Raw genomic sequence first — 27,652 nt, forward strand, 5'->3', positions numbered from 1 at the left:
GTCAGAAAAGTCACTGCTTGGTGGTTCCAAGTTCAGTGACGGACGGTCGCTGGTGGGAACGTATTGTACAGTCCGGGGTCACACACATCCTCTCTCCGCACAGGTAACAGGACTGGAAACTTTCTCCACATTTAGGACAAGGGAAGCGCGGGAGCCCAGGTAAGCCAGGGTTTTAAAACGTGCTACAGAAATCTCTTTTTCATTCCCATTTCCAACAGCAGTTCTTTCAGCCCTGGGAGCTGCATCCCTCCCTGTCGATGCATCTCCGGCCTGACTCTTTCCCACACTCCCCCCTGCTATGCTAGTCCTGGGCTCTCTGTCCAGCTCTCTGCTGGGGCTCCTCAATCCAGACCCAATTCTTCCTGGCTAGTCCAGTCCTGGAGTCCATCTGGGCAGCCCTACCAATGCATCTCATTGAAGCCAGGGGTGCTGACAGCTGCCTGGGGCATATCACTGCCCTCCCCCTTGCCAGCCCTCAGAGCTGCCTGGAACATGTGGTGCTCTGGTGGTGATTTAAAGGGCCCAGGGCTCCAGTAGCAGCAGCTGGGAACTCTGGGCCCCTTTAAATCACTGGGCACCAGGGCATTTATCTCCTTTGCCCCCCTCCCCTTTTCCTTCCCCCCATCAGCAGGCCTGGCCTGCAGCTGCTTGATATTCCACTCTGGGCCCTGGTTATTCCATCCTATTCCAGTCCTGGGCTTCTCCTGAGCAGGCACGTTTTGCAGGAGGAGGACAAAAAGGAAAATCTGCTACGGACTCAGAAAAGACCAGGGTGTGCATGACTTGTCTGGCTAATCCAGCCTAAACCCCAATTTTTATAGGAAAAGACTGAGGTCTCGCTCTTCACACAGCAGGGAGAACAACTCTCTTTGTATTTGGTGTGTGTGTTTTTTTTAAGGCTGCAGTTCCTGGAGTTAAGCAATTGAATGAAAACCCTCCGTATTTACATTAAAAACATTTCTGGGGTTGTTCTTTAAAGCTTAAAAATGTAGCCTGAGTGCTCTGTAGAGTCTCGGGGGGAAGGAGGGAACACAAAGAAAAAAGAACCCAACATGCATTATCATTTAAAATGATTTTTTAAGACCATCTCATTATTTTGGGGGCTTGACTCGTGAATCCTGAATAGCTGGGTGAAGCGAGACTGAAAAACGTGATTAAATCTGAGCTCTGAACAAGAACAGCAGAGAGCCAGGTGAACTTCACGGGAATCAGAACAAAAAAATCAAAGGCTGGGAGGCCACGACCGAACATCAGGGAGCCCCCGAGAGAAGACAGAAACCTCCAGGTGTGTTGGGGACTATTGTAGATGCTATTGGACAAGGCGAAAAGAGAAACGTAGAGCTTGAGGTTAAAACTACACACGAGGAACAAGAGCCTGTCCTTATTTCATTGGAATTGCTGCCAATCCCCAAGAGGGAGGAGAGGAGAAGTCAGATGGGAAGTGACTCCTGGTTCAAAATCAGCATTTCATGCTTCTGTTCAGGCTGCTGAATGTCTAACGGGAAGGCTGCAGGAACTGCCTGTGTTGTGGAAGATGTCTCAGATTGTCTTCTTGTGGTTTGCTTAGGGTGACCAGCTGTCCCGATTTAAAAGGGAAGTCCCATGGTTAACCCCTCTTGCAGGCGTCCTGACTTTTTTTTTTTTTTTTTAAATGGGTAAATTGTCCTGTATTTCCTCTCTCTCCCCGCCCCATCAGTCCTGCTGGGCAGGTCCTTGCTCGCCACCCCCTGGCGCTGGTGAGTGGTGGGTGAGTCCCAGGGGCTGACAGACAAGGCGAGTATGCAAGGCTGGTGGTGATACCTTTGCTGCCCACCTATTGGCCCTTTACCGCCTTCCTCTCTCTCTGTCCTCTCCCTAATGTGCCCGTCCACCCCTCTCCAGCCCCACGGCTCCTCCATATTCCCCCTGGTGGGTGAGTCTCGCTGAGCAGAGACCTAGCCCTGTTGTGAAGACAAGCCCTTACGATATGTACATTCGACGCCTAGCACAATGGAGTCTTGAGCACAGCTGGTGCCTTTAGGGCCTGCCATAATACAAGCCAGTGACGGGCAACCTGCGGCCCGTGGATCCCCTGTCTGTCCCCCTCCCTCATGCGCCTCTCGTGCAATGGGGCACTGCAGCCCTGCACTTTCTCCCTCTCGCTCCCAGAGCTGGAACCCCGCGACTCAGCTGTTCGTAGCTATGCAAGCTCAGGGAGGGAGGGGGAGAAGGAAGTGCGGGGCTCCAGTGCTTGAGAGGCGCGTGGAGGAGGGGCAGATAGGGGGATGCATGGCCTGCCGGTGGAACCCCAGTGGGCCACGGGCTGCCGGTGGAACCCCAGTGGGCCACGGGCTGCCGGTGGCCCCTCTACTGGCAATCAAGCAGCTCACTCACTAGTCTTGGTCGCCCTTCGCTGATTCAGACAATAGCTAATATCTGCCTCCTTTGAAAAGTGCTTTGCCATCTACCACTGAGGAGAGATGAGCAGGATTTATTATTGTTCACTTCCTGTATTCTAATCTTTTGCCTCCCACAGACCCACCAGCTACGTCCTCATCTCTAGCCAGATTTGGCGCCGCGGGGCTGGACATGTTTCAACAGGTGGCCAAGAAGCTCACACAAGAGCTGGATTCTGACAGGAGGCTCATTCCTGTATCCAGCTTGGCTGGTGCCAGTCGTTACAGGCCCTTGTGCCTGGTCACGAGGGAACAGTCCCGGTGGCGGTCGTTTCAGTCCATAAAATATCTTGTCACCCCCTACACCCTGGAGGACGTGCTCAAAGAAGGAACAAGCATGGACGCAGGTATGACGTGAATTCAGTCTAAAAGGGCTGCCGAGTCATCTCCAGTTCTTTTGGGAAAGGGTCGATTAAGAATCACGCCCCTTCCCCCCCCCCAGCATTTTCCATTTAAGGATCCCATATGCTTTACGAACAGTAGTTCATTAAAACCCTCACCTCCCTCCGGGGAGACACACGAGGGAAATATCTTTATATGGTTTACTCTGATGGATAAATTAAGCCACAAGGAAACACGCACACGCTAGCGTTGTTTCGGTGTCAGGCTAAAGCCACCCTTTTTACTCGTGCTTTTATTAATATTTGAGTCTGTATGTGTGTTCCTCCTCTCTATGTTTTTAGCTGGTTATGTCCCTCTGAGGTCTCATATTTAAAATTCTCATATTTTAAATTTTTATATATATTTGTATTGTGTTTGTTTGTTTGCTCTTGTAAGCCACCTTGAATATTTTAAAAAGAAAGGCGGGGTAAAAATATTTAAATAAAATAAAATAAAACAAGCACAACATCTCACAGTATGTCAGTTTCAGAGCCAGGATTAGCCCTAAGGAGATCCTACTTTTCCAGGCTTACTGACTCACCACTAAATCTCACAGGAGACTCCGGGCCTGTCTACACCACAGCATTATTTCAAAATACCTCACGTTATTTCGAAATAACAAGGGGAGCATGCACACAGCAGGCCCGTTGTTTTGCAATTATTTAGAAATAACCGGCTTCTTCTTCCGGAATAATAAACCCTTGTTTCATGAGGAATAACGCCTGTTTCTAAACAGATATTTTGAAATAGCTGTACTGTGGACGCGCCATGGTGGCTATTTTGAAATAACTCCTCCTTAGGGCCATTCAAATAATTACTCCCCAGTGCTTCCTGGGGCTTTAAATCGAGGTAGGGCCTCCACGTTAAGGGATCCTGCCTCGGACTAATTTCGAGGCTTCCCTGTAGTGTGGATGTGTTATTTCGAAACAGTTATTTTGGGAGTTATTATTCTGAAATAACTTATTTTGAAATATCCTTGTAGCGTAGACATAACCTCAGAAATCCCAACCTGGATTTTGGTGCAGTGTATGCGGGGGACGCGCCAACTTTTTTGGGAAGAGACTAGTTTCCATTTGCCTAAAACAGCAGAGTTTTTGTTTCAGAGGCAGAGCCTTGTTAGTCTGTTTCAGCAAAAACAAGGAGTCCAGTGGAAGGAAGGAAGGAAGAAAGGAAGAAAGAGTTGTGGCATATACCCTAGATTCTGTTATTTCCACTCCAACCCATCTGATGAAGTGGGTTTTACCCACGAAAGCTCATGATCTAATATATTTGTTAGTCCTAAAGTGCCACAGGATTGTTTGTTCTTCTCACCACTGTTGAAGATGAGCCACAGTCCCATCTCTGTATTCCCCCCTACGCCCCACTTCCTCTCTTTCTTTTTCTCTTCAGCACCTGAGGAAATGAGGTCTGGCTCACGAACGCTTATGCTCTTTACCCTAATAAAATTGTTAGCCTTTAAAGTGCCACTGGACTCCTTAGTGTTTTTGCTGGGTATATTGAGGGTTGGTGGGAAGTCACTGGTATGGATATGAGGTAAACCAAGAGTTTCCGTAATAAACAAAACCTGATTAATTTTTGTTTCCCCAGAGGTGCAATATGAAGATCTATTGCAATACTCTGAGACCCTGGACCAGAAAGCAGAAGCAATGCTCAGCCTTAAGTCAGCGCCCACCGATGTGGACTGTGGTGGCTCAGGGAAGAGCTCATTTTCAGTTTCCACGGTCTCAGTGAGAAGAGCCCAGGTGGTTAAAAAGGGGCAGTGGTGAGTACAGAGTTTTATTTGCTCTCTTCTGAGAGGGGCTTGCGTTTGCAGCCTTGAGATCTGCTTCCCACAACCAGACACTGTTGCAATAACAGGGCTTGCACAATAACCTATAAAAGGCCACAATAACCTATTGTAACAAATGTTGATAGGAAAGGGCTCAAAAGGGAGACAAGGAGATTAGATTATTACAAACAAAACAGCCTATTAGTATAATTCAAGGAGGATGCAAATATTAAACATGGTAAACTAAGGCAGGATATGATAGTGGTCTATAGAATCATGGAGAAAGTGAATAAGGAAAAGTTACTTGTTCTCATAACATTAGAACTAGGAGTCACCAAATGAAATCGATAGGTAGCAGGTTTAAAACAAACAAAAGGAAGGATTTCTTTATGCAACAATGATCAACCTGTGGAACTCCTTGCTAGAGGATGTTGTGAAGACCAGGACTTTAATGAGGTTCAAAACAAGATTAGATAAATTCATGGAGGATATTCATCAATGGCTATTAGGAACGGTGTCCTTAGCCTCTGTTTGTTAGAAGCTGGGAATGGGTGACGGGGAGGGATCACTTGATGATTCCCTGTTCTGTTCATTCCTTCTGGGAGCACCTGGCATCAGCCACTGTCAGAAGGCAGGACACTGGGCTAGAAGGACTTTTGGTCTGACCCAGTGTGGCCATTCTGATGTTCTTAAACAAGGAAAGGGTGAGTCTAGAAAGCAATAAACCCAAATTGGTGTGTCAAAAATTAGGCTTAATTAATGAATGAAATAGTATGTCAAAAATTAGGCTTAATTAGTGAATGAAGTAGTGAGGGGAAGGAAAGGCTATTCCACCCATCACCCCTAGTTTGGGGTTCTTAAAAGACTTTGGGGGAAAAATCAAAAGGTGTTTGGCAGCTACAGTCCGGAAGAAAGTTGGACCATAACGGCCTTGCAGTAAGAGCAGATGATGTTTCACTGTTCCTGTGTCCTCTGCAGGAAAATCGACACGTCGCACGACTTCATAAAGGAGTTGGCAGGCTCCCATCAGAGGCAGCTGTTTGTTGTGACCGAGGCTTTTGATATAAAGGAAGCACTGCTCATTGAGACGATGGCAAAGGGCAAAGTCAAAGTCATGGTCCAAGTAGGGGACGTATGTGGAATACAGGTTTGTGCGTTTGTCATTCCAGTCTCTGACGCGGCGGTGGTCGGAGCCATGGTATAGACCAGGGATGTCTCCAACCTTTTTAAGCATGAGATCACTTTTTGAATTGAAGTGCAATCCAAGATCTACCTCCCACCCAAATAGCCCGGCTCCGCCTCCTTTGTGCCCCTTTTTTGAGGCCCTACCCCTGCTCCCTCCGACCTTCCTCCCTTCCCCATTCTTCCTTCCTGTCACCAGGCTGGGGCAGAGGGTGCTGGCTCTGGTTTTGGAGTAAGGGATTTGGAGTGTCAGAGGGACTCTGAGCTGAGCCTGGGGCAGGCAGTTGGAGTACCAGAGGGGGTTCTAGGTGCAGGTTCTGGGAGGGCATTTGGATACAGGGTAAATAGGGGTAGGGCAGGAGCTTGGGGTACAGGAGGGGATTCATACCTGGGGTAGGATTTTGGGATGTGGGCTCCAGCTGGGCCCTGATTACCGCAGGTGGCTCCTGGGTGGTGGTGCAGTGGGGTTAAGGCAGGCTCACCCCTGTTCTGGCCCTGCCCCACTTCCAAAAGCAGCCAGGAAACACCATCCCAAGTCCTGTTGTGTCCCGTCCCTGCTCTGCGGCAATAGGATACAGAGTGGGAGAGGGGGCACCTTGACATGAGCGCCCCTTTTCTCTCTCCCAGGAAGCAGAAGGCTACTGAGGGGACAGCTCCAAGACAAAGGGCAGGAGATGCACAGTAGTGGGGGGAGGGGCAGCTGAAGTGCCAGTCCTCAATAGCCTCTTGGCCAAACCTGTCAGGATCCCCTTTCAGGGGCTCAAAGATCTACCGGTAGACCCCGATCTACTGGTTGGTGACCACTGGTATAGACCAGGGTGTTCTTATCAGCTTGCAAAAAGTGTGGGATGGGGATTACCTCGTAAGGCACGGAACGAGCGAAATAAACAAATTAAACCACAGTAAAAATAAATGCATCTATTTTACTTCTACTTCGACGTGCCGGCCAGAGGTGCCCATATCTAGGAACAGCCTCTTGCATTAGTCACGCACCTGCAGTGCAGAGGAAGTAGCTGGCCTCCCCGCACCCTGTCAGATTTATGCACAAGCTAAGTAAGCTGCAGTTTAGGACCTGAGATGAGGAGGGGCCTCTAAGTCCAAAAAATGACTTGTTTTTAGTTGCACCCTCGCTTATGCATCAGTAGAGATGCCAATGTTTTCTATTTGCATTGTCCTTTCTGGTAGAACACTACACATTTTTTGGGTCATGCCATGGAGCCTTCTAACTTTGACATAGTGTAGGGCCTCCCCATGTCTTAATCCGACCTGGCCCACACCCCCAACACGCTCGCACAGAAGCGACACAGCAAAAGAGGAACTTCACGGGTGGGTGTCAGTCACTGTTTCCTCAATTTTTTTTCCCATCCATGTGTGGAATAAATTTTGGTATGTGCACTGAGGCATGTGCACCACCAATAGAAACCCACGCTGCCAGCGGTAGGCGCTCTGCTAATCAGCTGGGTGGCATTTGACTCTCCCCTGGGTGGCCACTCAAGCACTCAGCTTACAGGGAATGCTGGTGTTAGCACAACTTTGCACTCGCCGCCGTTGGTGGCTGTGCTCTGTGTGGACATCATGCTGTGGTTGAATTTCCCATCTGGAGGTCACAGATCTAGTGCTCCGCAGCAGATACAAATGCAGCAAGAGCTTTCAGGGAGCGGGAAAAGACATAATGGCGGGGGAGAGAAAAGCAGGCTTCTCGCTCCAGTCCTCAGTGGACAGGTATGAGACCAACCCCACAACGGGGTCTCCCTGGCCCGCTCGTCGGCAGTCTTCAAAGCCAAGCTCGAGTGGGAACTCCCTTCCTGCCCGGAGACGGTCTTAGTAGCAGCGGTTTGAGGCACACCAGCAGTGGAGGAGCCCAGTCTGAGAGGCTGCTGCTGGTGCCCATCATGTCCAAAGGTTTGGAGCTCTACCCTGGCCACACTTTCACCCACAGGAAGATTTCGAGGACGGGGGAGCGAAGAGATGAGACAGACATGGCATTTTGCTCGACTGTAATCGGACCCATCCCAGGCTGCTGTTTCTGGCAGCACGTTCCTTTCTCCTGAGCAACCTGAACCTAAGCAACCTTGTCTAATAGCCAGCCTGTCTCTGGGGAACTGCCCCTCTTCTCCCCCCCCATAGATGCTGCCAAGAATCAATGCTTGTCAAGTGCCCCTGGAGGATGTATTGACCTTTAGGATTCTTATCAGAGACATGGGGCTATGTTTGACTCCACAGGGCCGGGGCAAGAGCATTAAAAAGAAGACAATGTGGATTCCTCAGGGTACGGTTCTGGCATATGTGGTCCAGCGCCTGCCTATCCAGATGGAAGGAATTCACCGTAAGTGAGCTAAGCTAAGCATGGACACCAGTAAGTCCTGGGCAGCGGGGGGTATTGGGTGCAACTTTAATGCGGTTTAATTCCTCTAGCTTTCCGCAGCGCAGACGAGGGTGAGTTTTCTCTTTCCTCATGACCATCGTAGATGAAACATGGCAATTGCATCCAGCACACCCTCTACTCCTGCGGGTCTCAAACTTTCTGGCCTGAGGCCCACCCTGCTCAATGCAGACCATTCCATGGGCCACCAGCCAACTGCCCATGATGACAAAATGGATGCAGGAGGAGCTGGAGGGGTGCAGGGTCTGGGTGGGAAGTAGGGTGCAGGAGTGGGCTGGGGGTCAAGGTCGGGGAGGGGAGTGCAGAATCTCGGCAGAAGGGGATGTGTGAGGGGGAGGAGGGTGCTTATCTGGCTCCATGCCTCCGAAGCCACACCCCCGCTGCTCTCATTGGCCATGATTCTGGCCAATGGGTGCAGCGGGGAAAGCCTCCAGGTGAGCTGTTTCCTGCACTGCTGTTCTCCCAGCTGGGAGAAATGGGGAGTGGCCGTGCACAGAGCCGCTACCTCCCCTTGAGAGCTGGATCTGGCCCCCAAGGCTCAGGGCTCCAGTAGCGGGAAGCTGGCACTGGGGCTCCAACCATGTGAGAGGGAGCGGGGCTGGAGTGCCAACACAGGCTCCCCAGTGCAGGAGGTGGGGTGGGAGCCCCAAGCCTGCAGACCACTTGCAAGACAATTGTGGCCCACTAGTGGTCCATGGACCACACTTTGAGAACCACTGCACTAGTCTTTTCCATCCACGTGCAGAATAAATTTTTAATGTGCACCGAGGCATGTGTAAATGTGCACCACCAGGAGAAACACAAACCTGGCTGCATGTGCTCTGCTAATCAGCTGGGCAGCACTGGAATTTTTCCTGAGCAGCCGCACAAGCGCACAGCGTAGAGGGAACCCTATCCAGTGTTCCCCCTAAGCTGTGTGCTTCTGCAGCCACACAGGAGAGATTTACATGCTGCCCAGATCAGGGCCGGCCCGAGGCATTCTGGCGCCCTGGGCAGGGGTGTGTGGCGCTGCCTCCGGGTGCCCGGCACATGCGCGGGCCTGGCTGTGGGGAGCGGGCCCGCCCCCGGGGTGCACGGCACATGCACGGCCCGGCTACGGCCGCTGACGCGCAGCCTGGGGCCCGCCCCCGGGGCGCATGGTGGAAGCGCGGCCCAGTCCGGCTCGGTTGTTGCTGTTGGCGCGCACGCCGGGCCGTGTAGGGCCCCATGGCTATGGGGGGAAAGGAGTTGCTGGCCAGCGCCGCAGGAATGCGGATGGGCGGGCCGGCACTGCAGGTGCTGGGCGCACGGCGCCTGATGGTAGCTGTAAGGGATAGTTTGCGCCTTGGGCAGCTACCCGGCTCGCCCATGCCTCTGTCTGGCCCTGGCCCAGATTATTAGTACAGCGCCCACAGCTAGGTTTTTTTGTTTCTCCTGATGGTGCACATTCACACATGCCTCGGTGCATGTTAAAAATTTATTCTGCACATGGATGGAAAAATCCAAATGAAAGTGCTATAAACTTGCGTAATCCTGACCCATATTATGTAAGTGGGGCCAGGAAACAGAGACCAATCCCTATCCAGCGCTTCTGGGAATCATACTTTTAGCACACATTGGACATTCAACCCTCAACTCTAACAAGAAGATAACGGTAAAATATCCACTGGCTTCAGATGCTACCGTGACTAGGACTCCTGATTTGAATGACACTGTTTTGCTGTGACTGTGGGCAAGTCACTTACTGATCTGTTGACATGCGGATAATAAAATTAGCCAGGATTACGCATATGTTGAGTGACTGGAAAGCACTTCGAGATCCTAACTGAGAAGATCAAAGTAGCATTAATAATAATTGCTGTTTCCTTCCCCAGCTGCCCATAAGATTTTACAAACCAGTGAATCTTCATTCGTTCAGGACGGTAAGCAATTCATTGTATGGTCCTACTCTAGCGACATCTGACGTCTATCCTTCGGCGTGCTTTTCCTTGCTATCATTTCTCTTCCCCGCCTCTCCCTCTCAGCTAGCTGGCTCTCCGCTGCCCATCTCAGGCATGTCTCATCAGAGCTGAAATCCAAATGGGTCAGGAGGGGGATTCTGTTGAGGCAGAAATTCAGGTAGGATGCTTGGCCAGCTGTGACTCGCTCCAAAAGATGTTCCTGGGACAGGAAGAAGGAAATAATTTGGAGTGGAGACCGAGAGGGGATTGTAGAAAGTCAGGGTATGTCTACACTACCCCCCTAGTTCGAACTAGTAGTTCCTGTCGTGGAACGAGGTGTACAGCTAATTTGGATTAGGAAGCCTAATCCAAACTAGCTAGTCCGTGCCGCGTGTAGCCGCGTGGCACGGGGTCCGACCTAGCTGGCATTTAAAAATGGCACCGACCGGCTTTATGCAAATGAAGCCCGGGAAATTCAAATCCCGGGCTTCATTTGCAACTCCGTATGACTACATTACCCCCCCTAGTTCGAACTAGGGGGGTAGTGTAGATATACCCTCACTCTGGTTGAAAGAATGCTAGCTGGACTCTCATATGACAGCACCAATGGGTGGAAGTAAATAATCAGACCAGTGGGTTTCAAACGACAGGTTGTGCCCCAGCACTGGGGGCTGGAATGTTGGGCACGGGGCTTGTTGCTGCAGGGAGGTCAGGTGAGCAGTGGGGGGCTAAGGCAGCTCCCTGCCTGTCCTGGCACTGCAGAATGTGTTGCACCCCAGAAGTGGCCGGCAGCAGGCCCAGATCCTAGGTGGGAAAGGGGGCAAGGGGAGAGCGCACAGGGCTCCATGCACTGCCCCTGTCCTGAGCACTAGCTCTGCACTCACGTTGGCTGGGAACCTGCTGCGGCTGCTTCTGGGGCGCAGCATGGTCTGTGGGGCCAGGAGAGGCAAGAAGCTGCCTTAGCCCCCTCACTGTCCCACTGACACTCAAAGTCAGCCCCTCCTGCCTCCAACCTGACCCCCCCACAAAGCTCAGGCTCTCACCTCAACCCCTCCCCAGAGCCCATACTTTGAATTATGTGGGGTTGTGGGCGTCCACAATTTTCTTCAGCTGGGTCATGAGAAATAAAAGTTTGACAACCACTGTGTGAGTAGATATGCTGTGGGTGAAGAACCCACGGGATACAGCTGTAGGATAAAGCTGTCTGGCACATATCTGAACTATCAATAGAAGGCAGGTCTAGTCGTTTGTGAAAAGGAAGGGGAATCAGGCCCGCTTGGACTCTGTTCGGGTATGTCTACACTACAAAGTTAATTCGAACTAACAGACGTTAGTTCGAATTAACTTTAATAGGCGCTACACATACAAACCGCTAGTTCGAACTTAATTCGAACTAGCGGAGCGCTTAATTCGAACTAGGTAAACCTCATTCTACGAGGACTAACGCCTAGTTCGAATTAAGGGCTGTGTAGCCACTTAATTCGAACTAGTGGGAGGCTAGCCCTCCCCAGCTTGCCCTGGTGGTCACTCTGGGCACCACCAGGGAAACTTGTCTGCCCCCCTCCCGGCCCTGGAGCCCTTAAAGGGGCACGGTCTGGCTACGGTGCCCGTGCCAGGTGCAAGTCTGCCAGCACCCAGCCAGCAGACCCTGCACCTGGCACGGCTCGAGCCAGCCACCCGATGCCACCCAGCCCTCCGCCTCTTCCCGGGACCAGGCTGGTGGCTCCCAGGAGCCTGCCCGGGGCCGCAAGAGGCGGGCGCCCGCCTGGTCTAGTGCGGACATCGTGGACCTCATCGAGGTTTGGGGGGAAGCCTCCAACGTCCACGACCTCTGCACTAGGCACAGGAAAGTAGCCGTCTAGGGCAGGAGAGCTGCCAGCCTGGCCACTCAGGAGCAGGTTTGCATGAAAATCAAGGTGGTCCAGTGAGACCCCTGACCCTGAGCCCTGAGCTTAGAACATAAGAATGGCCATACTGGGTCAGACCAAAGGTCCATCTAGCCCAGTAGCCTGTCTGCCGACAGCGGCCAACACTAGGTACCCTGGAGGGGATGGACCGAAGACAATGACCAAGCCATTTGTCTCGTGCCATCCATCTCCAGCCTTCCACAAACAGAGGCCAGGGACACCATTTCTACCCCCTGGCTAATACCACTCCATGGACCCAACCTCCATGAATTTATCTAACTTCTCTTTAAACTCTGTTCTAGTTGTAGCCTTCACAGCCTCCTGCAGCAAGGAGTTCCACAGGTTGACTCTTTGCTTTGTGAAGAACAACTTTCTGTTATTAGTTTGAAGCCTGCTACCCATTCATTTCATTTGGTGTCCTCTTGTCCTTCTATTATGTGAACTAATGAAGAACTTTTGTTTATGCACCCTCTCCACACCACTCATGCTTTTATAGACCTCTATCATATCCCCCCTCAGTCTCCTCTTTTCTAAGCTGAAAAGTCCCAGTCTCTTTAGCCTCTCTTCATATGGGACTTGTTCCAAACCCCTGATCATTTTAGTTGCGCTCCCCTCTCCCATCTCCTTTTCCCAGTCTCCCCGATTTTTGTTAAGTAAAGAGTTTCTATTTTTGACCACACGTGTCCTTTATTTTGTACATCAGGAAGGGGGGCTAGGGACGGGTAAGTGGAAGGAGGTGAGGGAGGAATGGGGTACGAGCCCCCGATGAGGAGGACTGGGGTGGCTCTGCGGGCTCCTCAGGGTGGAAACTCTCCTGCAGCCCCCCAATTGACCCCCCGGATGGCAGCCTGCGGCAAGTGCAGCCGGGCTGATGGCCAACTGCTGTGATGTGCCAAGTGTAGGCACTCAGGGCACTCCAAGCCAGGACTGCTTTGCAAGCGGGGAACCCCTGAGAACTGTCTGTCCGGGGTGGGGGTCGGGTCCCTTTAAGCACAGCCCTTGGCTAGCCTGAGACAGCAGCTCCACGTTCTTAAGTCCTAATCTGATGCCCTGCCGGCACTGCTTCCGGCCATTCTTATCCTCGGTTCAGGGTCCACTCAATGTGGACATGCTAGTTCGAATTAGCAAAATGCTAATTCGAACTAGTTTTTAGGTCTAGATGCACTAGTTCGAATTAGCTTAGTTCGAACTAGTGCTGTAGCGTAGACATACCCTTCCTGGTTCTGTCATTGAACCGCTTAACCCCTATGGATTGTGGTGAACTCAGGTATAACTAGGGATGAAAGGAACTTAAATTTTTTACAGGTCTTGTTCTATTGCAACCTGGGGCCCTGCTCTTTCAATAGCTCCCTGACAGCTTTTGCGGCAGCTCAGCCAACGCTTGCTGGAGCTGTGCACCAGGGCATGTCCCCTACTTTCACCCCTGTATAACATGACTGGTTCTAGCTCTTCGGGGGTTGTGAAACTCCGTTAATGGTTGCTTGTCAAGTTCTCTGATGGCCTTGAGAAAGGGCCCCAGAGAAGGACGTACTCCTCTGAAGTCTGTTTCAATTTAATGTTAGGACACTGATAAAACTGGTGTTTTTCTCATTTCAGGGTCCCATCAAGTGGCAGCGTCGTTGCTCACCGGTAAGCAGCGTGCGCTTAGTCCCTTTCTCCATATTTTCTGCTCAGGGTATGTCTGCACTGCAGGGGTTTTCCGGGATACTCTGCTGCTTCCAGGGAACGCAGTTGCTCTTCCGCTTTTTTTTTTGCGGAAGTGCAAACGTGCTCTTTTGGAAGCCCTGTCTTCCTCTTTCCATGAGGAAGAAGGGATCTTCCAAAAGAGGGGGATTTTCCAAAATTTGGCCCAGTGTAAATTACTTTCACCGCTGTCCTTAAGAGAGCTGGGAATAGAACCCAGAAGGCCTGTCTCCAGAATCTCAGGTACATAGCACTGTGCAGTATTTGACTATTGGCTCCGTGCTGAGGGGCGCGAGGCCAATGCCCCCCCAGGGGCGCGCAGGCCCCGCCCCGCTACCCGTCCTGTGCCCAAAAACCCCACCTACTGTGCTCCCTATCAACCCCCCCCCCCCGCCCTGAGTCCAGCAGGGTTGGTCCGTTGAAAGTTGCCCACCCCTGTGTGGTGCCGGCCTGGCGAGGAGAGGTAGCGGGGCTCGGGCTCGCCCTCACTCCGAGCCCCGACCCAGGGCCCTAAGGACTGGGGCTCGGCGCCCCAGTTCCGGTTGGTGGGGGGAGAGCTCCACCCTGCAACACACCAACCCTCGGGGCTCAATACCCTGCCCTGGGTCGCTTCCTACCTCCCATGCCGAGTCGCTGTGTCGGCCTTGTCCGGGGGCCTCCTTAGGGTCAGCTCGTGATGCCTCCGCCAAGCCTCCCAGCGGTTGTCTCCCTCCGGCTCCGCCACTCTCCGCTCCTCGGGGTCCGTGCCTCCGTGCCGGCCAGCCCTCTTGGGCTCTCTGTACCTAGGTCTCCTCCCCCCGTCACTGGTGACGGCGCTCCTTTTAAGCGTCCTGCCACCGCTACATTTCGTGAATCGGAGGTGGGGACCTCCTCGGCTCCTCCCGACGCCCCCCCCTGCTTGCTCCGCCCCCTCCGAGGGTGCGCCTGTGCTGCCCTGTGCCACGGCGGTTCGCCGGCTCCGCAGCTTCCCTGCCCCGCTGGGGATGCTCGGACAGTCCCTGCCCACCCACATCCCGGGGCCCACCCCTGCACGTGGCAGAGCAGGGCCAGAGCCGGCGTGGGACCGCCGCTTCCCCCCAACACGCCGGGAACGGCACCGGGCTCGTGTGGGGCGCGGGTGCTGCCCTGTCACACTCAGTTATTTTTATTTCACTGTGTTTTGCTTTTAGTTTTATTCCCCCCCGCCCCCCCAAATAGGTCAATATCACTTCAATGACAATATCATTGCTCGACTCCCCTCTGTTGCCTGAATGTGACCCACATGCCTGCCCTGGCACTGAGACCACTTACAAAGAGAAGAATGAGTCTGCTCTACAGCCTTAGCTGGGAGCCAGCTGGCTTTTAGCTCACACTAAGCTCCAAAAGTCCCCAGTTCGGTTCCGCCTGTCGGCGTTACATTATCGCTAGCCCACGTTCATGTCTGCATGCACCACCCCCCAGTCAGACTCGGTATCATTGCTTATTGACTCGTGAGATGAAGGGGTTGGCTAGACATGTTGCTTTTTACCACCATCAGCATTTCAAAATGTGAAGGGCACAGTCACCAAAGAATGTGAGCAGCTGAGGTATCTGAGCCAGGATTTCAGGAGCAGACTGCTGGGAACGTTTGAGAGCCTGCTGCAGGATGGTGACCTGATATCGACTGCTAAAACGGCGGTATGTGCTCGTTTTACACGTTCATATTAAGTCAACCCACACATTGAGTGCCTGTGTGAAATGGGTGTGTGCAAAGTGCCACTTAAATAGAGATTAGAGATGCATTCATCACTCCAACTCCTTGACCACTACAGAGCTTTGTAGCCCACCACAGATGGAACAGAGCTATAAGCGTGATCAGCAGACCTCAAACTTCTGATGGTTGTTCTCCTCCATAGCCCTGTCTGCACCCCTCTGGTGCCAGGAGCAGGGACGCAGTTTGGGGGGGCCATACACGGGGTAAGGCGGCTGAGGTTAGGGCCGCAGCTGGGGGGTGGATCGGGAGCGGAACCAAGGTAGGAGGAGGGGACAGGAGCAGAGCTGCAGCCAAGCTTTGGTGGGGGCCGGCAGCCCAGTCCATGGCCAGGTCTGGCTCTGCTCCCAGCCATAGTGCTGAGGCCAAGGCTGGTGCAAGGTGAGAGCGGGGCCGCACACAGGCTGACGACAGGGCCAGGTATGAGGTCGGGAGTTGGGGACACAACTAGGGGCGGGGCCTGAGCATGAAGAGGGGCTGGGTGATGCTCCCTCCCCGTCCCCGGTGAACTGGTCCAGTCCCACTGCACCATCTTGGAAGATCCTCTTGCACCCCTCTCGGGGGGGACCCCCCTACATTTTGAGGACCTCTGGGCTAGATCAGTGTTTCTCAACCTTTTTTTATAAAGTACCCCCTTAAAAAAAGTATAAGTACCCACAGTACCTACAGTTTTCAGACACACCAATTTTTTTTCTACCATTGCAACACATTTGTTTAAACAATTTAATCCTAGCTGGGGGGGCGATGAAATTTTTGGGTGTAAAAAGTGCAAAAATAGTAAAGCGCGGTAAAATGTAAAACAAAAATTCAGTTTTCTCCAAATTTCAGTTGTGTGGACGTACCTCCCCAGACTTCTCTCAAGTACCCCTAAGGGTACTGGTACCACTGGTTGAGAAACATTGGGCTAGATCATGCAGCTACGTGGAAAATCCCAAACGGGGGTGAGAAGGCTGGGAGGGAACATCGAAGGGCATATCTACACGACAGTTACTTCAGCTGAGCAGCTGCTAGGATGACACGGCGCTGCCGTAGAACCATAGACACTTCCTGGATGGACAGAAGGAGTTTTTCTGTTCTCGTAGTTAGTGAATCCACCTATCAAAGAAGCGGTAACTAGGTCAATGGAAAAATTCTTAGCTGCCCCTACACTGGGGGTTAGGAGCAACATTTTTCACAGCCCTGAGCAACATAGTTAAATTAATCTAACATTTTTTAGTGTAAACCAGGCCACACAACAGTGGTGGGCAACCAAAGGAAGAGTTTATAATACAGAGCCTGGTTTGCATTTGCACTTAGATTGCTTTACATGCCACTCTGGCACTATACGTATGTCTTAAAGGTGGTGTAAATTAAAGGAACATAAAGGAGCCTGAATGAAAATGAGAATCAGGGTGAAATATTTTTTTAAACCACGGTATTCACTTTGGTGCTGGGTGGTCCAGGGATTAGAGTGCAACCTTTCACCTTTAGGTCACCGGTTTGCGCCTCACCCAGTTAAGAGGTGTTTCCATTTGCCCGCTGGTCTCAGCTGAGTGCTAAGCAGACACGTATCCCCGTAATGGGCACCGTTTGTCAGTCTCAGAGCAGAAGTCAAGGACGGAAAGGGTCCTGGAGGGATAACTGTCTTCTTCTCCTGGTCAGTTTTGAGGCACATTGGCGGAGACACTGAGGCCGTGTCCAGACTCAGGGGTTTTTTTCGGGAAAAGTAGCCTTTTCCCGAAAAAACTTCCCCTGCGTCCAGACTCAAGCCGCGTTCTTTCGAAATTATTTCGAAAGAACGCGGCTTTTCTTTCGATGGCGGTAAACCTCGTTTCACGAGGAAGAACGCCTTCTTTCGAAAGTTCCTCTTTCGAAGGAAGGCGTTCTTCAATGTAAAGAGGCAGTCTTCGAAAGAGAGCATCCAGACTCGCTGGGTGCTCTCTTTCGAAAAAGCGGATTTTTCTTTCGAAAGATCCGCCTGCAGTCTAGACGCGATCTTTCGAAAGAAGCCTGCAGTCTAGACATAGCCTGACTGTGGGAAGTTTACACCACCTGTTGCCTGTGATGACTGCCTGAGTGTAAGAAGAGGTCAGTTTCTTTGAAAATGTGACCATCTCAGTCTTGCTGGTGGATTGAATTGGGAGCCTTCAGGGGCACAGAGACACACAGCTTTGACTGACAGCCTTCCTCTTTTTTTTTCTCTATCTTCTCTTCTTCCTTTCATCACCAGCTGGAGCTTTCCTTGGCAGGAGGTCAACCGAAGCCCTCAATGCTAGACTCGTTGGATGAAACTCTCCAGCCTCAGATAGAAAAGTTGCTTCACAATTTAGGAGTTTTTAATGAGGGTGAGGGAGAAGAAGCCCATTCATTATGGCGATCGGTGCACTTCCTGTGTTCTTCTTTAGAAGGTAAGGAGACTTCCATCAATGCAGAAGCAGCCCCAAAGTTGCTTGAAAAACTTGGGGGAAAGCATGAATGACTGTCCGGACCCATGAAGAATTAGCCTTTCCACACAGAGTTCTGTAGTTTCATGTGTTGGCTCTAACTAACCATATACCCACCCGCTCATCTGGGTTTTCAGGCTTGATTTTTTTTGTGTGGGATGTAGCATTTCTATTGGCCTTCTGTCCACTCAAAATCAGAACTGTCTCTCCTACTGAGAACTTGAGAGAACCCAACTTGAGATGCTTCTCCTTCTCATTCCTTCAGACAACTGATATTACTGCTGTTCAAATATACTGTCTATATTGAAATAGCACACAAATCTGGCTGAGTTTCTGGGATATGCTCAAAAGCACATGCAGGATATTCAAATCCATCTTGCAATAACTCCATCCTATAGGCTGCCATGGAATCTAACTAGAAGTATCAACTCTACAGGGAGCAGTGACTACCTTTATCCCAGGAAACTAGGCTTTCATAGGTTGGAAGCAGCTGGCTTTCATAAAATCATACAACTGGAAGAGACCTCAAGACTTCCACTGTCCTGAGGCCCCTCTTGCTGGGCAGTGCTTACAGACAGTCGCCAGTGGGGGGTCTTCCACAACCCACTGCCCAAGCATAGCCACCAGCAAGGTACTGACACTACACCACACTCGGCTTAGCCCAATATAGCTCAGGAGACTGGGTATGTGGAATTTACATCACTCACTCCGCCATTCAATCGTAACAAGAACTGAATGGATATTGGACACTGAGCAGGGAGCTGTGCAAAAAGCTCGCACCCTGTCATCCTTTGCGCTCTCCCTGCTCTAGCAACAAAGGACTCTCTCCCTAGAGCTGTTAATTTGGTGTTTTCCCCCTGCCCAGAACAACCAAGAAAAGAAGATACATTTTAAAAGCATGAATAACATGAATGAATGTTTAGCATGTGCCCAGAACTTCCAACCGGGATACCAGCTCCTCTCTAAAGTATTCCATGCAGAGCTTTTTTTTTTTTTTTTTTTTTGCTGACTCTCCCTGAGGTTCTGATTTAATGTTCATAGATCTGGATTTTGGAGTGCTGCCCCTGCTTAGGACCTGCCTGGAGAAGAACATGGTGGCCAAGCAGCTTGAGCTGGTAAGAATCTCCCACATGTCTTATCTTTGAAGATTCACCAGTTAACACTGCAATAATGCTGATTAATACAGCTCAAGAGAGCCGGCAGTGTGACACTTGGCAGGCATGGTACTTGTGAGATTCACCAAGGTGTTATATGAGCTTCTTTTATAGTCAACATAAACTGCAGAACAACCATACCAAGCCATTTAGACTGCTCTTCCTATGTCCTCATAGTTGCCTGGTGTATGGAGCAATATCTAGAAGATTTTTTTTAGCTGCCGATCAAATACCTACAGGGGGTAAATTGTTTTAGTGAGAAAAAGGTCCCATTGTTCATTTTGTGCTGCCAGATTTTCCACGAACTCAGCCCCCTTTGAAAATGGGAACTGAGCACTTGAAAGTCAGGCCCTTCCTCTCCACTTTATCCTTGCAGGAAAATATGGACTAAGATGTGGATTGCGACTATAGAATCATAGAACACTAGAATTGGAAGAGACCTTGAGAGGTCATTGTGTCTAGTCCCCTGCTTTCATAGCAGGACCAAGCATCATCTACCATCCTTGACAGGTGTCTATCCAACCTGCTCTTAAATATCTCCAGGGATGGAGATTCCACAATCTCCCTAGGCAACTTATTCCAGTGTTTAACCACCCTGACAGGTAGGACATCTTTCCTAATGTCCAACCTAAACCTCCCTTGCTGCAGTTTAACCCCATTGCTTCTTGTCCTGTCCTCAGAGGCCAGGAGAACAATTTTTCTCCCTCCTCCTTGTAACACTTTTAGGTACTTGAAAACCGCTATCATGTCCCCTCTCAGTCTTCTCTTTTCTAAACTAAACAAGCCCAATTCTTCCCTCATAGCTATGATGGGTCAGGATCCACCAAACCGTTGCCTCCATCCCCACTAAAACACTCCTCTGTACCCCCAACCCCCAATGACAACCAGCAATGTTTACCATGAATGTTAGCCAAGTCACAATTATATGACACCCAGTTGCTTCCATTTTTTCCTTTCCAAACACATACTCTCTCTCGCTCTCGCTCTCTTGCTACGTTTATATCATGGCTTGGAAGGCACTATGAACTCAGGCATTTCCTGTTCCCAGATCTTACAACAGTGTCAGATAGCCAGAAGATAGTACAGCTGGTCTCCGTCTTACAAACACACCATCCGCAATTACGAACAGTGCGGCTGTATGTAAAAGCATGTATTTCCAACTTATGAACAAATCGAGTTACGACCAGATGTTTGGAACGTAACTTGCTCGTAATTCAGTGACCAGCTGCTATCATCCGTCTATCTGTCTGACTAATTCAAGGCGCATTACGTCTCCAATAACAGTAACTGGAGCTCAAAGATCTCTTCCCTCAATATTTTCCAGTACAGGTTATAGACTCTTGCTAATTGTAGCCTCTGTCACAGTATTTCAGGTATAAGGAAAAGATTTAATCTACCCACTCTGAGATCTGTCTCCATGTATCTTCTGCTAGGGATGGTTCCTTATATACACCACTATTCTGTTGCAGACATATCTGCAGTAAAAAGTGATGGACCGAGAACATTCTCAATTTATGCTCCTTCACATCTGTAGTGAGCGCCTGCAAATCTGTAGTGAGCTTGTTACTTAAGGGAACAAGAGCAAATACCTAGTGTGCGCAAGCGTAGCACACGCAGCGGAGTATAAACGTGTTGGCTGTCCTTAGCTTGGTTAGAAAATGTTTATCAGTGCTGCCTGTGATACCATCTTTCACACTAGGACTGCCAGCTAGCTTCTGTTTAGTGTTCCTTGGGGTTAATTTAGTGCTGGCAAAAAGCATCTGATAAACAGTCCTGGAGGCTGAAACTTTTAATTAATTCCCAGAAAGTTCACACCTTAGAAATATCAAAGATCCAAGTAGCTAGATGGACAGGGAGACAGTACAGTGACTCCACAACCTTCCCCACACTCCAGACTCACCATTATTCTGGTCATTGATCCAGAGTTTGGGAAGCTGGACTCAAGCACACAATATGACTGTATGGCTAAATGTAATTGTGTACATCTAGGAACCAAGAAAGGAGGTCAAATATACAGAGTGGGGGATTATATCTTGGGAAGCAGTGACTCTAAAAATGATTTGATGGGTCATGGTGGGGAATCAGCTGCATATGAGCTCCCAGAGTGATGCTATGACAAAAAAGGGCTAAGACAGGGGTGGGCAAATACTGGCCTGCAGGCTGGATCCAGTCTGGAAGGGATAGCAGCTGGCGGGCCCCCGCCGCCATATTAAGATGGATGCACAAACAGCAGAATCTTGGGCAGGAATAGAGAGGTTATTTTTTCTCTGTATTTGGTACAGGTGTGAGCTGCTGGAACACTGTGTCCAGTTCTGGTGTCCACAATTCAAGGATGTTGATAAATTGGGGAGGGTTCAAAGAAAAGATGCTAGAGATTCAAGAAGCTCAATCAATTTATCTTAATAAAGAGGTTAAAGAATGGCTTGATGACAACCCATACGTGGTATATGGGGAACAAATATTTAATAACATCTTGTCAATCAAGCAGACAGAGGTCTAACATGGTCCAGGAGCTGAAAGTTCAAATTCAGATTTGAAACAAAGGAGTAATTACCCATTAGAACAGCTTACTCAAGGTTATGGCAGATTCTCCCTCCCTCTCAATTTTTAAATCACAATTTGCGGTTTTCTAAAAGATCTGCTCTGGGAACTATTTTGGGGGAAGTTCTATGACGTGTGTTACACAAGAAGTCAAACTAGAATCATCACAGTGTCCCTTCTGGTCTTGGAACTTATAAACAGCGGCGGATATAGGGCAGGGCGAGTGGGGCAGCTGCCCCAGGCTTCAAGAGGCCCCGCGCATGCGCCATGGTGCCATGGCGCATGCGCTGTGTCAAAGGGAGGGTCCTGCGAAATTGTGCTGCCCTGGGCCCCGCAAAACCCTTATCCGCCCCTGCCTATGAATCTATGAATTATGCTTTGGGAAGTACCAACTTAGGAAAAATAACCCATTCTGTCTTTGGCCTTTCTGCTGACACTGGACAGAAGGAGACCATGTGATGGTGCTATTTGTGGTGTAATTACCTGCTTAGTAGAAACTTGACTATTTCCACAGTTCACTATTGTATAGGGGAGGGATTTTTGAAGAAGCCCAAAGCCAGGTCTACGCTACAGGGGAAGGTTGAATTAAGATTTGCAGCGCCACCTTCCTGTTCTTTATGGCTAGTTGGGAAACCTAAAACTTTTCTGTTGTGATATGAGGTTGCTGTATGGGAAAGGTTGAGAACCAGTAACCCTGAACCTTTCTCATTTTTAGGTTAGCTGGAAATATAAAGTTGCCAAAAATATTTTAAAATAGATCACTGAACTCCACAGACACCCATAATAATGATTAGAGTGAGCTAGTCCTCCGATATAATACATTGATATTGTAGTAACTAGCTGAGATGGTATTACAGGAGGACAGAGTTGTCTTAGAAATCTAATAAAAATCTATGATAACTTTTAAACTGAGTACAGTATCCCAGTGCCAGAGCGGTATTAAATAGGCTAGAATATTCTCCAGCGCTCCCTAAAAATGCAGTTTACATCCTGTGGCACCTTTCACTAATCCATCAAGTGTTGTAGGAAATGGTGATGAGAAATAATATTGTACATTGTATGGGGACTCCTGATAAAAGGGTCTGCACACGAACTTCAGAAGCTAACTAAGATGCAGCCAATGCTCCATGGGACTAGGAGACTGTGAGTTAATATTCAGTTCCATTAAAACATAGCACTAAATTCTGTCCTGACTTACACCTTATGCAGCACTATTACAGTCGCAGGGGCTTGTATGTCCTATAATACCTGCACGAGGGAAGTCTTACCATCCTTAGTCAGATAAACCTCCTACTGAAATGTATGTAAGGAGTGCAGCATTTCCTCAGGTCTGACAAAAGGAAAAAAATTGGACTCACTAGGGGAAAAAAATACTGTTATGTATGAAATGACACTTTACATCGCATGCCTTTAGCTAAAGGAATTCTCACATACTTTTCACGAAAACCAATATTCTAGTGAATGTTGTCCAAGAGATTTGATAGATTTCCAAAAGCAACTAGTGCTTTTGGTTGCTCAGCCTGAAACATCTTAAATGGTCCCAATTTTCAGAAAGTGCCAAGTACTCACCCTCAGAAAACCAAGCCCTCTAGGGGTACATCTACAAAGCAGTGTTATTTTGGAATAACTGACGTAATTACGAAATAACAAAGAGAATGTCCACACAGCAAGCCATTTTTTCAAAATAATGGTGAGCTGGAAGACTTCTTACTCCAACTCCTGTAACCCTCATTTCACAAGGAGTAAGGGAAGTTGAAGGAAGAGTGTTCTTCCTTTGACTTCCTGCTGTGTAGACAGCGCCAAAAGTCAAATTCAGCTAGTTCAACTTCAGCTACACAATTGATGTAGCTGAAGTTGTGTAGCTTAATTGAGTTTTGCCCTGCATTGTAGGTGTGCCCTAAGGCTATTTCTACACTACAGGGTTTTTGTGCAAAAACCCGCAGAGCGTCCACACCTCAAGCATGTTTTTGCACAAGTACATTTACAGTAAATAAAAAGAACAGGTTTTTTTTTGCAGTGTAGGTATTCCTCTTTCTACGAGGAATAACTCCTTTTTGCACAAGAGTTCTTGTGCAAAAAGGTGTGTATGGACGGGCAACAGAGGTTTTTTGCGCAAAAAGAGCCAATCGAAAAAAGCACAGGTGCGCTGGTGGCTATTCTGTGAATAGCAATCAGCACTTTCTTTCGAGAGAGCGTCCATGCATTCTGGATGCTCCCTTGCGCAAAAGCGCATCGCAAAGAAGTTTTTGCAGAAGATCTCTTCTGCAAAAAGCTTCTTGTGCAAGAAGCCTGCAGTATAGACATAGCCTGAGGGATTTAAAACCGGGCACTCAAAAATCACTGATCATTTTTGAAAACTGCGGCCCGTTGCTCCCTAAAGGTCACTATAACTGCTTCTGCTCTCTTTTCTCTGCATATTTCATACAATTACAGCCTCCAAACCATAGGCATGTGCAGCACATTTCATTAGGGTGTGCACCCAGGGAATTTTGTTTTTTATTTTGTTTAATGGCGAACATTTATTGAATACTCAATCATAAAGGACATTATTTTTATTCATCAAACAAACTAAAGAAACTAAACCTTAACTAAACTTATTTTTTTTAAATTAACAACTAAATTTTATTTAAAAGAGCATGTCATGCGATTAAATTAAAACACAAAGCCACTTTTTTTGTGACATTAGGGTGTGCCTGGGCACACCTGGCACACGCTCTGCGCGTGCCTATGCTCCAAACCAGCCAAGCAGCTTTAGGTCAGTAAGCAGATGCACCGGCTTATGCACCGACATCACAGGTTTTTCATTTGCCTTTTCTAGTCATTTTTACTGTCTTCCCTTACCCTTTCTTTCACGCTTCCTCCCCCCCCCCCCCCCCAAAGATGGATGGCATCATGGAGTGGATTCTTTCCGATGACGAAGAAAGCATCTTCAGCCTGGCCGGCTCTCTGACAGAAGAAGAAAAGAACATGATTGCTGAAATGTTGCATGCCTGTGGACTGATTCCACAGACAGACAAACCCTCTCTCACCTGCCTGTGGAATAAGGCGGCCCAGCCAAACCTGACTGCTCTTTACGCAGCCTTATATGCTTTCTGGACTCTAAGTGAGTGATACTAGTTTAACTGGAAGGATGTAAAAACTAAAAAAAAAAAAAAAAAAAAGTGGATCAGTGAACAGTTACCAACCATCATTCTAAAAAAGCATGATATTCATTAGAGTTGCTTGAAATATCTGCCCAGAAGTGGCTGGAAGCTAAGAGTCTCTTTTGGGTACTCAAGAGGAAAAGAAAGTGGCTCCTACGGGCTATATTTGTCATCCATGTCTATGCAGAACTCACCTTTGATTTCAGTGGGGAATGCTGCTTACATATGGATGGCACAAAATAGCTCTGGCTACTGCAGGTCTATAGGACAAAGATCTAGAAATTGGATATAAAGTACACTAGATATAGAAAGGAACCATTTCCCTCATCTCAATGTGACTTTACTGTGTTAGATTGCAAGGACTGTTGTTCCTCCCGATGTGCAGTGAGAAAAGGGACAAAATGCCCCATGTGCTCCCAAATATGGGCAAAGTGCATCCCAAATTCCTGCCTGGAATGCTCCTGCACAAATGTGCAGCAAATGAGATCCCATGGCAAACCATCTGAGCCCCGGCAAGTCTGTCACCATGTGCAGAAAGAGGTGGTGAGGTCAATGTAAATTTGACTGTGGCCACAGGAAAAGAGCGTGGTACCAAACCCAGCAGAAATGAGCCGGTGGAGCAGTATAACTGGTGCACAACTTAAACCAGCTTCAAGCTGGCATGAATTATCCTCACTCCACAGTGTACAATGGAAAACGAGAATCAGAGCTTTAAGGAGACGGGAGGAGCATAAAAAAATGGATGCAATGATTAGATCAGGTATGTTTATAGGAAAGGGGAGGGGGTATATATTGCAGTTATTATTGTGACTGTTGGATCAACACAGGGTTTTGGTGGTGATGCTTCAGGCAGTCTGAAGAGTATGTGTTCTGTGGCACTCAAGTCATTCAACAATGAATATTTTAGAGACAAATTCAACAAGCGCAATATCCTTTATGTTTACTTCTAGAATTCCTAAGGAATTCGGATAGCATTGTAATAAGTGTGGTATGAAAGACCAGACAGGTAGCTCAGCCCCCTTTATTGAACTTCTCTAGTCTGCCACCTTTCGGACCTGTCAGGTGCCAAACCAGAGAATTTGCCGACCCAACAGGAAGTCAGTTTTGTCTAGCAGCATTACCAGCATGTCCACTGATGACTGGGCTCTTAGAAGACACTGAGGGGTAAATTAGAAATAAATGACAGCACAGAAAACTGAGAGCCAGGACTGGTGGATGTAAAAAAGCTTTACGAGACTGTGGGAAACTTGGCCACACCCATGATAAGTGGACCTCCGGCTATGTAAAATCAGGCCGGACCTCAGATGTTGCTGGACGAAAGAGTGCCAGACTAGAGAGATTCAACCTGTAACCAGCAAAGTAAATATTTCTTTTGTAGCTCACCCACTATATATACTATATACATCTTTCTCTCAGCATTTATACCATACACTTCACTCTGGGTGCTATTTGTGTACTCAGTATGATTAGCTAAATTATTTAGCAAGTATTGTTTAAGGGTTTAAAAAAATATTTTAAGCATCATCAACTTTCTTACCCATTGTTTTCCAGAAATATATATTTGATGTCAGTAATTTTCAGAGTGGAGCATTCAAAGCACTTAAGTCAGACAATGTTTTATCACTTATAAATGTCTCTAATTTTGTATTTACTCCATTCTTTGTAATTTAGGTAAGGATTGGCAGTTGAGCCAAATCTAAAACCAGACATGATTAGTACTGTGTGTACTGAAATATAAGAAGTTGTCAAACATACGGGTGAACTTAATTCTAATGTAAAATCATCAACCACAGGCGATATAATAAACACATTTTTTGAACCAGGAAATATGTCAATCAATTTTAATATAATATTTCTCTGTAGTTTCACGTGCAATTGGATTGTACATTTATCTGTTGGAATCAGTGACAAGAGAATTAGCAGCATGACCTCTGAATGTAGCCTTTCATCACACAATTAAATCTTGGTTATTAACTTCTAAAGAATTCTTTTTATCTCAGATGCGTGGGTAATCAGTTTGGCACACCCAATGGAAAGCAATTTTGTGCTGTGGCTGAGGGAGAATGTATTATTGGAAAGAAATAAAAAATCATGACATAGCTGGCTGTGAGTTAACCACTGCACTTGCAATCCTCCTGGTTCATATTCTTCCTATGGGTCAAAATCAATGAAGTTTGATCACTACTGCATATAGTGCCAGACCCTGAAATCCTTACTTAAGGTCTTTATTTAAAGGGAAAACCTTCACAAGGAAAGGAAATACTACAAGCTGGAGGAACGCAGATGGCGATTCTCCTCTGCAAAAGAAGTTGGGGGCTCCATTCCCATTAACCAATGGATTGTCCATGATCTGCATAGCTCTCTGGGATAAGCAGGAGCCACTTAGATGGAAAGCCCTTGGCTTACTCTTTCACCTGATCTTCCAGGGTTCGATTTAGTGGGTCTAGTAAAGACTTGCTAAATTGAATGCTAAGGGTGCTACTGTCAGCGCTGGTACTCCTTGCTGTTGTGAGGAGTAAGGGAAGTCAGTGGGAGTGTTTCTCCCATCAATCTCCCACTATAAGGCTGCCTCAGAAAATCAGTGCAAGGTACCTTGACTCCAGCTACACAATTCATGTTTCTATCTGGCCCCAGAGTTGTGTTTTTAGGGACTACCTTTATTATGGCTAGAGTTGCCAGATGGCTTAACGAAAAATACTGAACACCTCCTCCCCCAAGAAAAACACTGGGGAAAAAATTCTGCTGAGGGAAAAAAAAGGGGGAGACCAAAGTTGTTGAGAAAAAAAAAGGACCCCGAGAGTTATTAAGCAAAAGCAAAAGCAAAAACAAACAAACAAATAAATAAAACATCATTAAAACAGCATGGCCCCGTTAAGAAAAGTCTTTAGGCTTTTTGCCAGCAGCCATCTTGTTTTCTTGATCGGAGCCAGAAGACAGCTTCCCTGCGGAACCAGGTAAGCAGGAGGTCCGGGGACAGGGACTGGGCCCAGTTGCTGAGTGTGTG

The 27,652-nt window shown here is 48.5% G+C and overlaps 1 protein-coding gene across 2 annotated transcripts; it reads left to right on the top strand.

Moving 5' to 3' along the window:
• LOC102454609 (gasdermin-D) lies at nt 1-27,478 on the top strand. 2 transcript variants are annotated; one of them, XM_075911293.1, is made up of 11 exons: nt 1-159; nt 2,516-2,782; nt 4,404-4,578; nt 5,563-5,731; nt 7,990-8,092; nt 10,003-10,050; nt 13,572-13,604; nt 15,175-15,314; nt 17,597-17,774; nt 18,852-18,925; nt 24,386-27,478. In XM_075911293.1, exons 2-11 carry the CDS (start codon nt 2,569-2,571, stop codon nt 24,614-24,616), a joined length of 1,365 nt encoding a protein of 454 aa, XP_075767408.1. In that variant the 5' UTR covers nt 1-159; nt 2,516-2,568; the 3' UTR covers nt 24,617-27,478. The 2 variants fall into 2 exon arrangements, with proteins under 2 accessions (XP_075767408.1, XP_025037620.2); XM_025181835.2 differs by having other exon boundaries at nt 6-103.
• The last annotated feature ends 174 nt before the right edge of the window (nt 27,479-27,652 follow it).

The sequence above is a fragment of the Pelodiscus sinensis genome, chromosome 29, assembly GCF_049634645.1.
Source record: "Pelodiscus sinensis isolate JC-2024 chromosome 29, ASM4963464v1, whole genome shotgun sequence".
Taxonomy (NCBI): Eukaryota; Metazoa; Chordata; order Testudines; family Trionychidae; genus Pelodiscus; species Pelodiscus sinensis.

Coding starts and splice junctions, on each gene's coding strand:
- LOC102454609 (XM_075911293.1), top strand. CDS start 2,569: ATGTTTCAACAGGTGGCCAAGAAGCTCACACAAGAGCTGGATTCTGAC. Junction 15,315..17,596: donor TATCGACTGCTAAAACGGCG/GTATGTGCTCGT, acceptor TTTCATCACCAG/CTGGAGCTTTCCTTGGCAGG. Junction 17,775..18,851: donor CCTGTGTTCTTCTTTAGAAG/GTAAGGAGACTT, acceptor TAATGTTCATAG/ATCTGGATTTTGGAGTGCTG.